The sequence below is a fragment of the Ranitomeya variabilis genome, chromosome 8 (assembly GCF_051348905.1).
Source record: "Ranitomeya variabilis isolate aRanVar5 chromosome 8, aRanVar5.hap1, whole genome shotgun sequence".
Lineage (NCBI taxonomy): Eukaryota > Metazoa > Chordata > Amphibia > Anura > Dendrobatidae > Ranitomeya > Ranitomeya variabilis.
Genome location: NC_135239.1, coordinates 161214361 through 161228181, shown reverse-complemented (window position 1 = coordinate 161228181; position 13821 = coordinate 161214361). Strand labels below are relative to the sequence as shown.

The 13821-nt window shown below is 41.6% G+C and overlaps 1 protein-coding gene across 1 annotated transcript in view; it reads right to left on the bottom strand.

Annotated features, from left to right (window-relative positions):
- Window positions 1-1720: 1720 nt before the first annotated feature.
- The window catches only part of GCAT (glycine C-acetyltransferase), a 32484-nt gene continuing 20383 nt past the window's right edge, over window positions 1721-13821 (bottom strand). Inside the window, exons 5-9 of the mRNA XM_077277431.1 lie at window positions 9862-10016; window positions 4841-4923; window positions 3924-4095; window positions 2958-3079; window positions 1721-2141 (exon numbers count right to left, since the gene is read on the bottom strand). Of these exons, the coding sequence (XP_077133546.1) occupies window positions 1990-2141; window positions 2958-3079; window positions 3924-4095; window positions 4841-4923; window positions 9862-10016 (684 nt within the window). The 3' untranslated portion in view covers window positions 1721-1989. The remainder of the gene's footprint in view (window positions 2142-2957; window positions 3080-3923; window positions 4096-4840; window positions 4924-9861; window positions 10017-13821) is intronic.

Here is a 13821-nt window from a genome sequence, read left to right as displayed (position 1 = left end):
AAGTCCTGTTTACACAGGAGGACGATGATCTTTTGTGCAAACCAGAAGATCATTTCACCCAATGAATGAGCATCCTGCGCATTCGTCAGGTGATTTGCAGCCTGTTCACACTGCACCATCATTGCAAAGTGAACCTTCCTAGGAACACTCATATGATATTCATGCAATATAAATATACCTTTAAGATACGTACACCGTTTTCTTTATGGCCCATAAACACTTTCAATACTACATACAGCTCTGGCAAAAAATAAGAGACCACTGAAAAATGTTCAGTTTGTCTGATTTTTCTCTTTATAGGTGTATTTTTGAGTAAAATATAAAATTTTTCTCTTATTCTATAAACTTCTGACAACATCTCCGAAGATCCAAGCAATACATTTTTTATTATTTTTCTTACAAAGAAAAATGGTCAAAATAATAAATAAAAGCCCAGTGCATTGAGACCTCAAATAATGCCAAGAAAACAAGTTCAGAATTATTTTGAAACAACAATACTAACGTTTTATCTCAGGAAGAGTTCAGAAATCAATATTTTGTGGAATAACCATGATTTTTAATCACAGCTTTCATGCTTCTTGGCATGCTTTCCACTAGTCTTTCACACTGCTCCTGGCGCAAAAATTTAAGCAGTCCTTTGTTTGATGGCTTGTGACTATCCATCATCCTCTTGGTTACATTCCAGAGGTTTTCAATGGGGTTCAGGTCTGGAGATCGGGCTGGCCATGACAGGGATTTGATGTGGTGGTCTCTTCATTTTTGCCAGAGCTGTATATGTATATATATATATATATATATATATATATATATATATATATATATATATATATATATATATATATATATATATATATATATATATATATATATATATATATATATATAATGTAGTACTTTAAAAGGATTCATGGTCAAACTAACTAATCCTGAGAGAAATAAGTGACTCTTTGTAAGCGGACAGTTGCACATGTCTGGGGTTTATTTTCAGAGGCACACTTCACAGGTATGAACGCTGAACATGGAGCCCAATTGATATTTGAGTCATAGGACACAGTCAGACATCTGTACAAATCAGTCTGAGACTTGTGGCCAGTCCGTGCATTGGGGTCCGATCTTAAACGTCTTAATGCACAGCATGATAAAGGTACAGAGATCCCAATTCTACAGCTTTATCACTTATTGAGCTGCTTGCTTCAGTTTTGGATAAAAACTTTGGAGGATTTTTGCTGCAGATCGACCACTTTTTTGAATGTGGAGCTCTCTGTAACCCCGACCACAATGCTGATTAGTGTACACTGTGCATAGGCAGAAAGCTGCAAGTCAGTGGTGGGGGCTGGGTTGCACTACATAGCAGCTGGTTTACTAGCCCTCTAATGATAATCTCATGATGATAACAGTGATTTTAGTCCAGCAAGCAGCCCAGTATGTGACACATCGCTGGAATCAGTGTCTGTGCCTCTAAATCATGGTGCTCTTAAATTAGTTAGTCAAAAATCTGGTGAAAGATTCCTTTAAATAAAAACACTGTTTCTAAGTGGAGAAGCCCTCAAAAGGTTTCCCCCATGCGAATAGTTGCTGTGAGTCAGTAGACAAGCGGTTGGCGTACAATGAGTGAGAGGACACACCCTGCGTTATTCTAGAACAGCTCGGACAGGTTTGGAGCAATTAAATAAAACATGTAAAGATCACATTATAAATTCAAAAACCATTAAAACACACGTCATAGAGCAGATCTGCTTTTATTGAGGTCACTATGATAGTAATGACTTGCCAAATGACTCCTAGGTCAAACTGCATGGCGCTCTGCTGCAGGGAGCTACACATGTACGAGGTGTTGGAGAGAGATTTGGCTATTGAGGCACTGTTTGCTTTGGCACAGAGTCACAAAATGGCATATAAAGCTTTTTCATCAAATCTTGTTCTTCTGCACACAGTAACTTCTTTCTAGATAACATCACAGTTGAGTTGGTCAGGGATGTTCTTTGGTCCTTAGGGCACAACCCCAAATTTGCGGCCCACCTCTGTAAATGCCTGCACGCAATTGTCAATGTCCTCGTCACTGTGAGCTGCAGAAATCTGGACACGGATGCGAGCTTTCCCCTTAGGGACCACTGGGAAGCTAAATCCGATGACATAAATGCCTAAAGGGTAAAAAAAAAATAAAAAAAACTCAGGAGAAGTACATTTACTATACCTTACTGGGTATAGTGATGGCACATAGGACTGGGTGACATTCTGGGCAGTCGCTTGTCCACCATATCATGTCCTGATGGCTGGATCTTCTGCACATGGTCCGTATTTAAGAAAAGGTCACACGAGTCTTAAGGACCTAATTCTTTAATTGACTCTCCTTGTATATAGAAAAACCCAGACTTTTGCATTTAGAATATACGAAATGTATACCCAAACAGCCCACACTCCTGATCGGCAGCTTGCTTTGTACAATGCTCAACATCAGCAAGCTGCTAATCTGTGGTGGCGGTGGAGTTACTCAGATTAGCTCGACTACCTGGCACTTGACGCCTAGTCCTATAATGATAATCTTCTGCTGATAAAACACTGATTGTATTTAAACTACAGCAAGCTACTAGGCAAGTGACATCCCTGGAACCAAGCTGTCTGCCCCTATATAATACTGCTTTCATATTAAATATCAATGAAACTGCTGACATTTTTCTTTTATATAGTATGCATCATCTCCACATAGCAAAGTGTTACGTTACAAATTCTAAAATAAAATAAAAAAAATAAAAAAAAGGATCCATACAATGTCATGTTCACACATACAAAAAGAGAGGACACAAGTTTTTCTTTTATACTCCTCAATTGTTTTACATCTACTCTGATGGCAAAAGTGTACATTAAAAACTTGCTTGAAACTGCCCTGGCTTGAAACTGCCCTGTGAGCCGGACCCGTCACCATGCCCACTAGGTTTATTGCTACCAATGTCACTAACCTCTATCTAACATCTCATCCGCCATAGATGAAGCCAGTCTGGCATCACCAAGCATTACTGGACAGATTGGATGATCCTTCCCAGAAATGGTGAAGCCTGCAGCCGTCATCTTGGTACGGAACCTAAAAAGCAGAATTAGGCACTGACAGAGTCATATTGTAATTAACAGTCTAAAAAGTTAGAAGTAAAGGAATGCCTGACCCCATGAAGCCGTAAAAAAAATAAGACATTCTGGTGACTCTAGTAGGTCACCTGCACCAACATCCAAAAGCAGAAATATGGAGCAATGGATATTGAAGCTTTAGCACAATGCTTGTGAAGGGAAACCAAGAACATCTTTACACACATATCAATCTGCATGAAATAAAACCATGAAAAATGGGGTGATAAGACGGATAGCTCTTCAACATACACGTGGCTTCTAGGTCATTAATGCAGGGTCATAAATTGAAGGGCATGGGGCTGTCTATTCCAGATAAATTCTTTTCCATAGGGCATATTACGATATTATGAGAATTGAGAATTAAAGGTCCCCAGTTAGATTTAGCCAGGGCAGAGGGACACATATATACATATAAAGATATAAAGAACCCATTATGTTCTAGACATTTGCCTTACGTTTGTGCACAATGATATATATATATATATATATATATATAGATAGAGATATACATATATAATAACTTTTTTACATAATAAATAGATAATAATATATATATATATATATATATATATATATATATATATATATATATATATATATAATAACTTTTTACATAATAAATATATATATATATATATAATTAAAGGCTAGCAAAGAAAAAAAAATGCCCCTTCCAATTGACCAAGTGCCTTGTAAGCAACAGTCATTTTTCAGTCCGTTGCCAAAACTTTAAAAGGCTATTCCTATTACAGTGGCTATATGTTCTACCTGTAGCCATAATTTCTCCAAAGCTATGTCCTTACCGTGTAGTTTTTGCAGCCATAGATTGTGCAATTTCATTACTTTCCATCAAGAGGTCTAGTGCTTTGGAGGCGCTGCCAATCACAGCGGGAGGAAGAGTATTCGAGAATAGGTAAGGTCGTGAGCGTTGACGTAGCAGGTCAATTAAAGGCTTTGGTCCAGTTGTATAACCACCTGGAAGGATAAAGCTGTATGTTACAGAAGATTGGACAAAGATATTGATGGTATGTAAACTACAAACTGAGAATTAACCTAAATAAAATGGATTGGTATACAACCTGAAAGGACAAGGCTATCCATGCACATGGTTATGTAATTGGGCAGATGGGAAAAGTCCATGGCTAATAAGCTGATATCAGAACATCCAGCAGACTTTAGGATGTCCGCTCAGCTTTAGGGCTCATACAGACGAGCGTATCGGACCTGTGCTTTTTCATCAGACCGCATACTGACCAATGCTATTCAATAGGGCTGTTCAGTTGGTTGATTCTTCTCTCGGCTTGACTGTCCATGTGGACAAAGAATTGCAGCATACACCACTTTCTTGTGTAGATCAGATGAGATTCACCCATTCAAGTCTATGGGTGTGTAAAAAGTAAAAAACAGATCCCTCGCAGAACATCGGTGTAACATCTGATTTTTACAAAAATACACTTTTCTATTATAAACTTAGGAAATTATTTGATCATATACATTTTTTTTCCATGTAGATTTATGAAAACTGATCACACACGGAAGTGAGAAACAAGCACATGGATGAAAATTAGTTGAAAGTCGTCCGAGCCGAGTATTGAAATTCAGGCAATTTTTCACTCACTCGTCTGCAGATAGCCTTACTTTCAGTCAATGTGTTGTCCATGTGCAAGGACAAATAGAACAGGTACATTCCTGACAAAATGGAAGATTTAGGAGTGCTGACCTGCAGCTCCACCGAGCGCTTTCCCAAGAGTGGAGTTTACAATTGTCACCTGGTCCATGACACCCAAAAGCTCATCTGTGCCCCTGTCAATGAGAAAGGATGGATGAGTAAAAAGTGAAGATAACGTATCAATGCTTCAATATGTGGACTTCTCCTTGTGGCTGTTCAAACTAGGACACCCCTGTATGGCGAGAACCTGTTTGCTCAGTGGACATTGGGAATCTCATGAAGTACTTGAGCTGGGGTCCTCAGCTTCACTTGACCCTACAGCAGCGTCCTGGGTGGCTATCGGGGTATGGATGTGACTTGTATACAGGCTGTGGTCTACATAAATAGAAGGGCAAAAGGTAAAATGTTCCCACTGAAAAGCTTCCTTCTCAGAAGAAGGCAAGTATAAGTTTTGAGAACATCTAATGCCATGTTGGATTATTCCAGGCCCGGGTGTAGAACACAATGACAGCTCTCCTGGGCATAGCCGCCAGGGTTTATTCTTAGTCTGTAGTTGCTCCATCTAAATGTTATTTTATTGTGTAAATGCTGACCTGGAAAAGCCCGGAATAGCTAATGCCTCTGGCGGCCATCAGCAACGCTGCTGTTATCCTGCATTGGATATTGCAGATGATCCTTCCCCTTCACTACAGCTCATGCTGAATGCCGGAAGTCTACAGAGATGCAGATGGCTGCTGTCTGCTACAATTATCTCACAGTCCTTTGAGGGAGGACATATTGGGCTGTGTTCCCACGATGGGTATTTGGTGAGTTTTTGATGTTGCAGATTTTATGCACTTATTATTACCGGTAGGTTACTTTTAGGTGCATTTTCATCTCTTTTTCGTGTGTTATGTCTTTAAAAACAAAAGCAGTTTTATTTTTGGCTTTGGCAAAACTTGGATACAGTCATCTTCAGCAAACATATGTTTTTAGTACGTTTCCGAAACATAAAGGCATATCGTATTTTATCTGCAGATTTTCAGCATCTGATGCAATTATATGGGGAAAATCTGCATATAAATGCCACGTATTCACAAGAGAAATTTACATGTTGCGGATTTCAAAACCCGAATTAAAAAAAATAAAACAAACAAAGACATATAAACCCCATCCACTTTGCTGGAACTGTGAGAAGCAAAAAATACACAGCGTCAAAAACTCACCAAAAATACTGCGTATAAACTTAGGCAATCCGGAAATTGAGGTTATTTCTGCTTTGTAGCCTTTCTGTGAATGAAAATGTACTGATGGGAGAGAGCGCACTGCACTCACAGTACGGCTTAGGTTTTAGATAGAACACGAACGATAAAATGATGATAAAGAGGTGACGAGCAGATCTGGCATTTAGAAGGCCAAAGGGGGACTGCAATATTAGGTTGGGGCTAAACGGCAATTTCGGCTTTGGCACCAATTATGTGGCCAAAAATCACTCTACACTGCTGCAATAACACAACATAATGCAGGAGAATGGGGGTCACATTGTGACTCAAAAGGCACTGAGCCCGCAACCAGCAATTTACAGAAAGTCAGAAACAGCTGAAATATTTTCAACCAGCTTGTCGCAGTACCTTGTGGGTCCCAATGTGACCCCCACTCACCTGCATTATGCTGTGAGGTAGCGGATAGAGTGATTATTGTCTGTGCAGCCCGTGTCACGCTTCAATTTCTCCAGTGAGCATGCTGCCAGCTCCATATAGTAGGGATTCACAATCTCGGATACCATTTGGAACACGAAGCCACTGGGTTTTTCTATCATAAATGGAATAGTGTTTAGTTCCACGGGTTTTACAGTATCAAAACCATTAAAATTAAATCCCTAGCCTTGTCCACCAGGCACAAACTAAACAATACAGCCCCTGGCTACTTCAGGCACGGCTGAGCTAGTCTCATTTTGGTCACACAAAACCACCATCATATTATTATTTATTATTTATATAGCACCATTAATTCCATGGTGCTGTACATGAGAAGGGGTTACATCAAAATACAAATATCACTTACAGTAAACAAAACTAACAATGACAGACTGATACAGAGGGAAGAGGACCCTGCCCTTGCGGGCTTACATTCTACAGGATTATGGGGAAGGAGACAGTAGGTCGAGGGTTGCAGTAGGTTCAATGGTGTTGAGGTGGCCGTGTGGTCATTACAGGCTGTAAGCTTTTTTGAAGAGGTGGGTTTTCAGGTTTCTTTTGAAGGATCCAAATGTGGTGGATAACCGGACGTGTTGGGGCACAGAATTCCAGAGGATGGGGGATATTCGGGAGAAGTCTTGGAGACGATTGGGTGAGGAGCAAATAAGCGTGGAGGAGAGAAGGAGGTCTTGGGAGGACTGGAGATTACGTGAGGGAAGATATTGAGAGATTAGTGTGGAAATATATGGAGGAGAAAGGTTATGGATGGCTTTGTAGGTCAGTGTTAGTAGTTTAAACTGGATACGCTGGGAAATTGGGAGCAAGTGAAGGGATTTGCAAAGAGGGGAAGCAGGAGTGTAGCGAGGAGAGAGATTAATTAGTCGGGCAGCAGAGTTAAGGATGGACTGGAGGGGTGCGAGAGTGTTAGAAGGTAGGCCACAGAGGAGTATGTTGCAGTAGTCGAGGCGGGAGATGACTAGGGCATGCACGAGCATTTTGGTAGAGTGTGGGTTGAGGAAAGGATGGATTCTGGAAATATTTTTGAGCTGGAGGCGACAGGAGGTGGCGAGAGATTGGATGTGCGGTTTGAAGGACAGGGCAGAGTCAAGGGTTACTCCTAGGCAGTGGATTTTGGGGACAGGGAAAGTGTGAATTCATTTATTTTGATAGACAGATCAGGTAGGGAAGATATGCGAGATGGAGGAAAGATAATGAGTTCAGATTTGTCCACATTGAGCTTGAGGAAGCGAGAGGAGAAGAAGGAGAATATGGCTGATAGACACTCTGGGATTCTGGAGAGCAGAGAGGTGATATCTGGGCCAGAGAGGTAGATCTGAGTGTCATCGGCATATAGATGGTAGTGGAAGCCATAGGACCTTATGAGTTGTCCCAGGCCGAGTGTATAGATTGAGAAGAGTAAGGGTCCTAGGACAGAGCCTTGAGGGACATGAACAGAGAGGGGGGTGAGATGAAGAGGTAGTATGGGAGTAGGAAACGTTAAATGTGCAGTTGGTAAGGTATGAGGAGATCCAAGATAGGGCAAGGTCTTTGACCCCAAAGGAAGAGAGGATCTGTAGTAGGAGGCAGTGGTCAACTCTGTCGAAGGCAGAGGACAGGTCTAGGAGGAGGAGTATAGAGAATTGTCTGTTAGCTTTGGCTGTAAGTAAGTCGTTAGTAATTTTGGTCAGGGCAGTCTCAGTGGAATGGTGGGGATGGAAGCCAGATTGTAGGTTGTCGAAGAGAGAGTTAGATGCAAAGTGAGAGGAAAGTTCAGCATGGACGTGCTGGAAGCAAATGGGAGCAAAGATATGGGGCGATCATACATACCAAGCAGTGATACTGGCAGTTTGGTGCACACAGCCTGTGCAGTCTCCTTTTAGAGAGATTCTGGCTTCTCTCTGCTGCTCCAGTACAATCCCCTGTGGTCAGCTTCCCCAGCTGACTGACTAAGGTGAACAGCTAGCACAGCAGAGCCAGCCAAATGCCCCTAATCAGAGCCTGTAGAGCAGGGGGGTGGGGAACCTCTGGTCTGCGAGCCGTTTATGGCCTTTGATGACTTTTCATCCGCCGCCCTGGGCAGATTCCTGGGGACTGCAGAACTTGGGCCGGCAGCTGTATTTTGATGGCCATCGGCCCATTAATTTCTTCTTGCTCTATGAGCACATGCATATAGTGTTCACTACTGAGCGACGAGACGCGTTCAATGAAAGATTACGTCCTGACACCAGTGCCAGCCCAGGATGTACTTTGTTAGCGCTCAATTTGTACAGCCCCCGAAGGATGGTATAAACATCCAAATGGCCCATGGTAGGAAAAAAATAAATAAATAAAAAAATTCCCCACCCGTGATGTAGAGCTAGGATTTAACCCTAACCTACCTGGCTTTTCTACACTACACACACTTGATATGTACACACACACACACACACACACACTGGCATGTAAAAGTTTGGGCACCCCTGGTCAAAATTACTTTTATTGTGAACAGTTAAACAAGCTGAAGATGAAATAATCTAAATGTACATACGTTTTTTTTTTTTTTAGAAGTATAGTCAATGTGTCAGTAATGCACTTTAAGATTCAATATTAAAATATATGGCAGCACACTGCGTGCAACAAGAAGTACCACTCTTTTTTTCAGCCTTGGAGTGGTGCTACATTTTTAAAGGACCCTGACCCTAATCTTATACCTACCTGCCGCAGTCAACCCCTTTCATCAACACCATTCCGGAGCAGCAGCGCCATCTTGTAACTGCAACTTCTGACTGACCGGAAGTAAGAGGCCATGGTCACAAGCTCTCAGTGTAAGTCTATGAGAACCTTGTTCTGGCCTCGTTCTGTCTCTCATAGACTTACCGTACATTGAGAAGTGACTTCCAGTTTGCCCAGCAAACGCTGCAGCGATCCGACAGGTCAAACTGCTACAGACTGACTGGAGCGGCTCTCATCGAAGGTGAAGATGGCGACGGGCAAGTATAAGACTTCCTATCAGACTAAGGCGAGGGTCACACTGGTGTATAACACGGCCGAGTGCTGTGTGATGTTTTATCACATAGCACCTGGTCCAATATTATACTATGGGGCAGTGCAGGTCTGCGATTATTATTTTTTCATACCGATTCAGCAAGAGCGGACAGTTGACTAGAGAGCTCAAGACAACTAGTCCTGTACTGATAATCTCCTGCTGATAAAATACTGATTTTATTGAAACAGCAACACAGTCTACTAAGTGATACATCCCTGGAATCAGGGTTTCTTCCTCTAGATCATACTGCTCTGAGATTGCATAGCAAAAACCGGGTTGACAGATCCCTTTTAATGTGCCACAAATAGCACTATTGTCATGTCCAACAAACCCAAGGAAATGCTCTTTGCATATTTTTGTCAGCGCCTTACCGTCCATTTGGTCCCATAAAGCCAGTGGCATGGCATTCATCGATGAATGCTAAGGCATTATATCGCTTCGCAAGGTCACAAATCTCACGAAGAGGAGCGATATCTCCATCCATAGAGAAGACGCCATCTGTAACTATGAGACGCAGCCGATGTTTCTGGAAACAAATGAGAGGTTAGTGTGTAGAGACATGGAACTGAGCGTGGAGCGTCCAGTGTACGTGACCCCATGTGCTTAGTCAGCTTTATGTAAATATGAAGTATGGACGGAGCCGCTATAATAGAGCCGCAGTGCACAACATGCTGCAAATGCAAAAGGTCATCTACAAGGCGTGGAGAAAAGGATTCGTACCAACCCTGAAAGCAGAGCTCCTGCAAGAAATCTCCACTTCAGCGCATACGTGCGACTGCAGAACTCTTGATTACATGCTTACTTCAATTAATACTCTGATCAAACTGCATTTTCCATTGCTAGATTGAAAAATACCAGAAAGTGAGAATTGTATTTCTAAGGCTGGTTTCACACTTGCGTTTTGATCTGCAGCGTTTTAGCGCTAAAAAACGCATGCGTTTTTTTTCCTATACTTAACATTAAAAAACGCATGCGTTTTTTAGCATGCGTTTTGACGCGTTTTCGGCAACGCATGCGTTTTTTGACGGGTGCGTTTATTTGCAGAAATGCAACCTGTAGTAATTTCTAGCGGTGTTTTTTTGCCGCAAAAAAAACGCATGCGTTTATTCGCGGCAAAAAAATGTATTGCTGTCTATGTAAACGCATGCGTTTTTAAGCACATGCATTTGCATGCGTTTTTAAATGCATGCGTTTCTATAGAAAAACACAAGAAAACACAAAAAAACAAGAAAACCCTAACCCCAACCCTAACCCTTGGGTTACTAGGGATCCTAACCCTAACCCTAATGTTAGGATCCCTAGTAACCCTAGGGATCCTAACCCTAACCCTAACCCTAGGGATCCTAACCCTTAGGGTTAGGGTTAGGATCCTAACCCTTAGGGTTAGGGTTAGGATCCCTAGGGTTATGGTTAGGGTTAGGGTTTGGATCCCTAGGGTTAGGGATAGGGGTAGGGTTATGGTTAGGGTTAGGATCCCAAGGGTTATGGTTATGGTTAGGGTTAGGGTTTGGATCCCTAGGGTTAGGGTTAGGGGTAGGGTTAGGGTTTGGATCCCTTTATCACCTTGATGGTGGGGGGTGGCTTATCAGTGACCTGGTGACCAGGACATTCTTCTAATAAAAAGCTACCCCTAACCCTAACCCTAGGGATCCTAACCCTATGTAATTCTATAAATAGTGGGTTTTCTAGTTGATTTTGATGATTGGCAGCTGTCACACACTTCTCTGCACGCGTTTCAAAAACGCAAACGCAGGAAAAAAACGCATGTAAAAGCGTCAAAACGCCGCGTTTTTTTTTTCATGCAAAAACGCATGCATCTAAAAAACGCAGCGTTTGCACATGTGTTTTTTCACCACATGCGTTTTTTTTAAAAACGCTGCAGATCAAAACGCAAGTGTGAAACCTGCCTAAACTATAGGTGCAGTAGTTACTCGGCATATGTCCGCATGTTATAAAGCGGCAGCACCTTGCACTGTGACTTCACCATTTGTGATGGCGTTAATTTATATTGTTAGTTATTGTTCATATTATGTCTTGTTATTGTTTATATTCTGTATTATTTGTATTGTTAATTTATAGTTATATATTGTTTATATTATGCATTTTTATATTGTTAATTTAGATTGTCATTTATTGTTTATTTTATATATTGTTTATATTGTTGTTTGTATTATGTATTGTTTATATTATGTATTGTTATTTATTGTTTATATTATGTATTGTTTATATTGTTGTTTATATTATGTATTGTTTTATACTGTTAATTTATATTGTTAACAGATACTGATCACAAAATATCAAAAAGAAAATGCAAAAATGTCCATTATGTGGCCACATTTTAGTATGGATACAATGGTCAGCATGGATCCCTGCAATACCACTTAGCTAAATGTAAGTCACAGCTATACAAGCCGCGGCAGATTTCTGCCCATAACCGAACGCAGAAATAAAATTAAGGGCAAGTTCACACAAGAGTATAAAAAAATTCTTCAGAATTACATCCAGATAAACAAGATGAATTGTTGTCACTTGTCGTCCATCCCTGTGCAGCCTGTTTTTTTTTTTTTAAAGCAGCAGTTATTAATCATTTACAGAACCAGTTTTCTGTTTCATACAGTTATATGAAAAAGTTTGGGCACCCCTATTAATCTTAGGGTTAATGTTTTATAAAAATGTTTTTTTTTTGCAACAGCTATTTCAGTTTCATATATCTAATAACTGTTGGACACAGTAATGTTTCTGCCTTGAAATGAGGTTTATTGTACTAACAGAAAATGTGCAATCTGCATTCAAACAAAATTTGACAGGTGCATAAGTATGGGCACCCTTATTTTCTTGTTTTAAATACTCCTACCTACTTTTTACTGACTTAGGGTATGTTTCCACGGTCAGGAAACGCTGCTTGTTTGACGCTGCGCAGAGCTGCAGCGTCAAACAAGCAGTGTCCAGATGTTCCAGCATAGTGGAGGGGATTTTATGAAATCCCGTCTCCACTATGCGTGGAAACCCGCACGCGGCGGCCCTGCGACTCCGGACATGCTGCGCGTCTTTTCAGATCGCAGCATGTCCGTACACCTTGCGGGGACGCAGCGTCCCTGCAAGGCATATCACAGGGTGCTATGGGAGAGAGCGATCATCCCGGATGTGAAGAGTTAACACATCCGGCATGATCGCGTCCCAGAAAGGGGGCGGGGCTTAGCGCCGAGCGGCTTCGCCGCTGCGACGATACCGCCGGCCATCCTGACCGTGGAAACATACCCTTACTAAAGCACTTTTTTTGGTTTTGTCACCTCATTGAGCTTTGAACTTCATAGCCAGGTGTATGCAATCATGAGAAAAGCTACTTAAAGTGGCCACTTGCACGTTGTTCTCCTGTTTGAATCTCCTCCTAAGAGTGGCATCATGGGCTCCTCAAAACAACTGTCAAATGATCTGAAAACAAAGATTATTCAACATAGTTGTTCAGGGGAAGGATACAAAAAGCTGTCTCAGAGATTTAACCTGTCAATTTCCACTGTGAGGAACATAGTAAGGAAATGGAAGAACACAGGTACAGTTCTTGTTAAGGCCAGAAGTGGCAGGCCAAGAAAAACATCAGAAAGGCAGAGAAGAAGAATGGTGAGATCAGTCAAGGACAATCCTCAGACCACCTCCAGAGAGCTGCAGCATCAACTTGCTGCAGATGGTGTCACTGTGCATCGGTCAACTATACAACGCACTTTGCACAAGGAGAAGCTGTATGGGAGAGTGATGCGAAAGAAGCTGTTTCTGCAAGCACGCCACAGAGTCAGCTGAGGTATGCAAAAGCACATTTGGAGAAGCCAATTTCTTTTTGGAAGAAGGTCCTGTGGACTGATGAAACCAAGATTGAGTTGTTTGGTCATACAAAAAGGCGTTATGCATGGCGGCAAAAAAACACAGCATTCCAAGAAAAACACTTGCTACCCACAGTAAAATTTGGTGGAGGTTCCATCATGCTTTGGGGCTGTGTGGCCAATGCCGGCACCGGGAATCTTGTTAAAGTTGAGGGACGCATGGATTCCTCTCAGTATCAGCAGATTCTTGACAATAATGTTCACGAATCAGTGACAAAGTTGAAGTTACGCAGGGGATGGATCTTTCAGCAAGACAATGATCCAAAACACCGCTCCAAATCTACTCAGGCATTCATGCAGAGGAACAATTACACTGTTTTGGAATGGCCATCCCAGTCCCCAGACCTGAATATCATTGAACATCTGTGGGATCATTTGAAGAGGGCTCTCCATGCTCGGTGACCATCAAACGTAACTGAACTGGAATTGTTTTGTAAAGAAGAATGGTCAAAAATA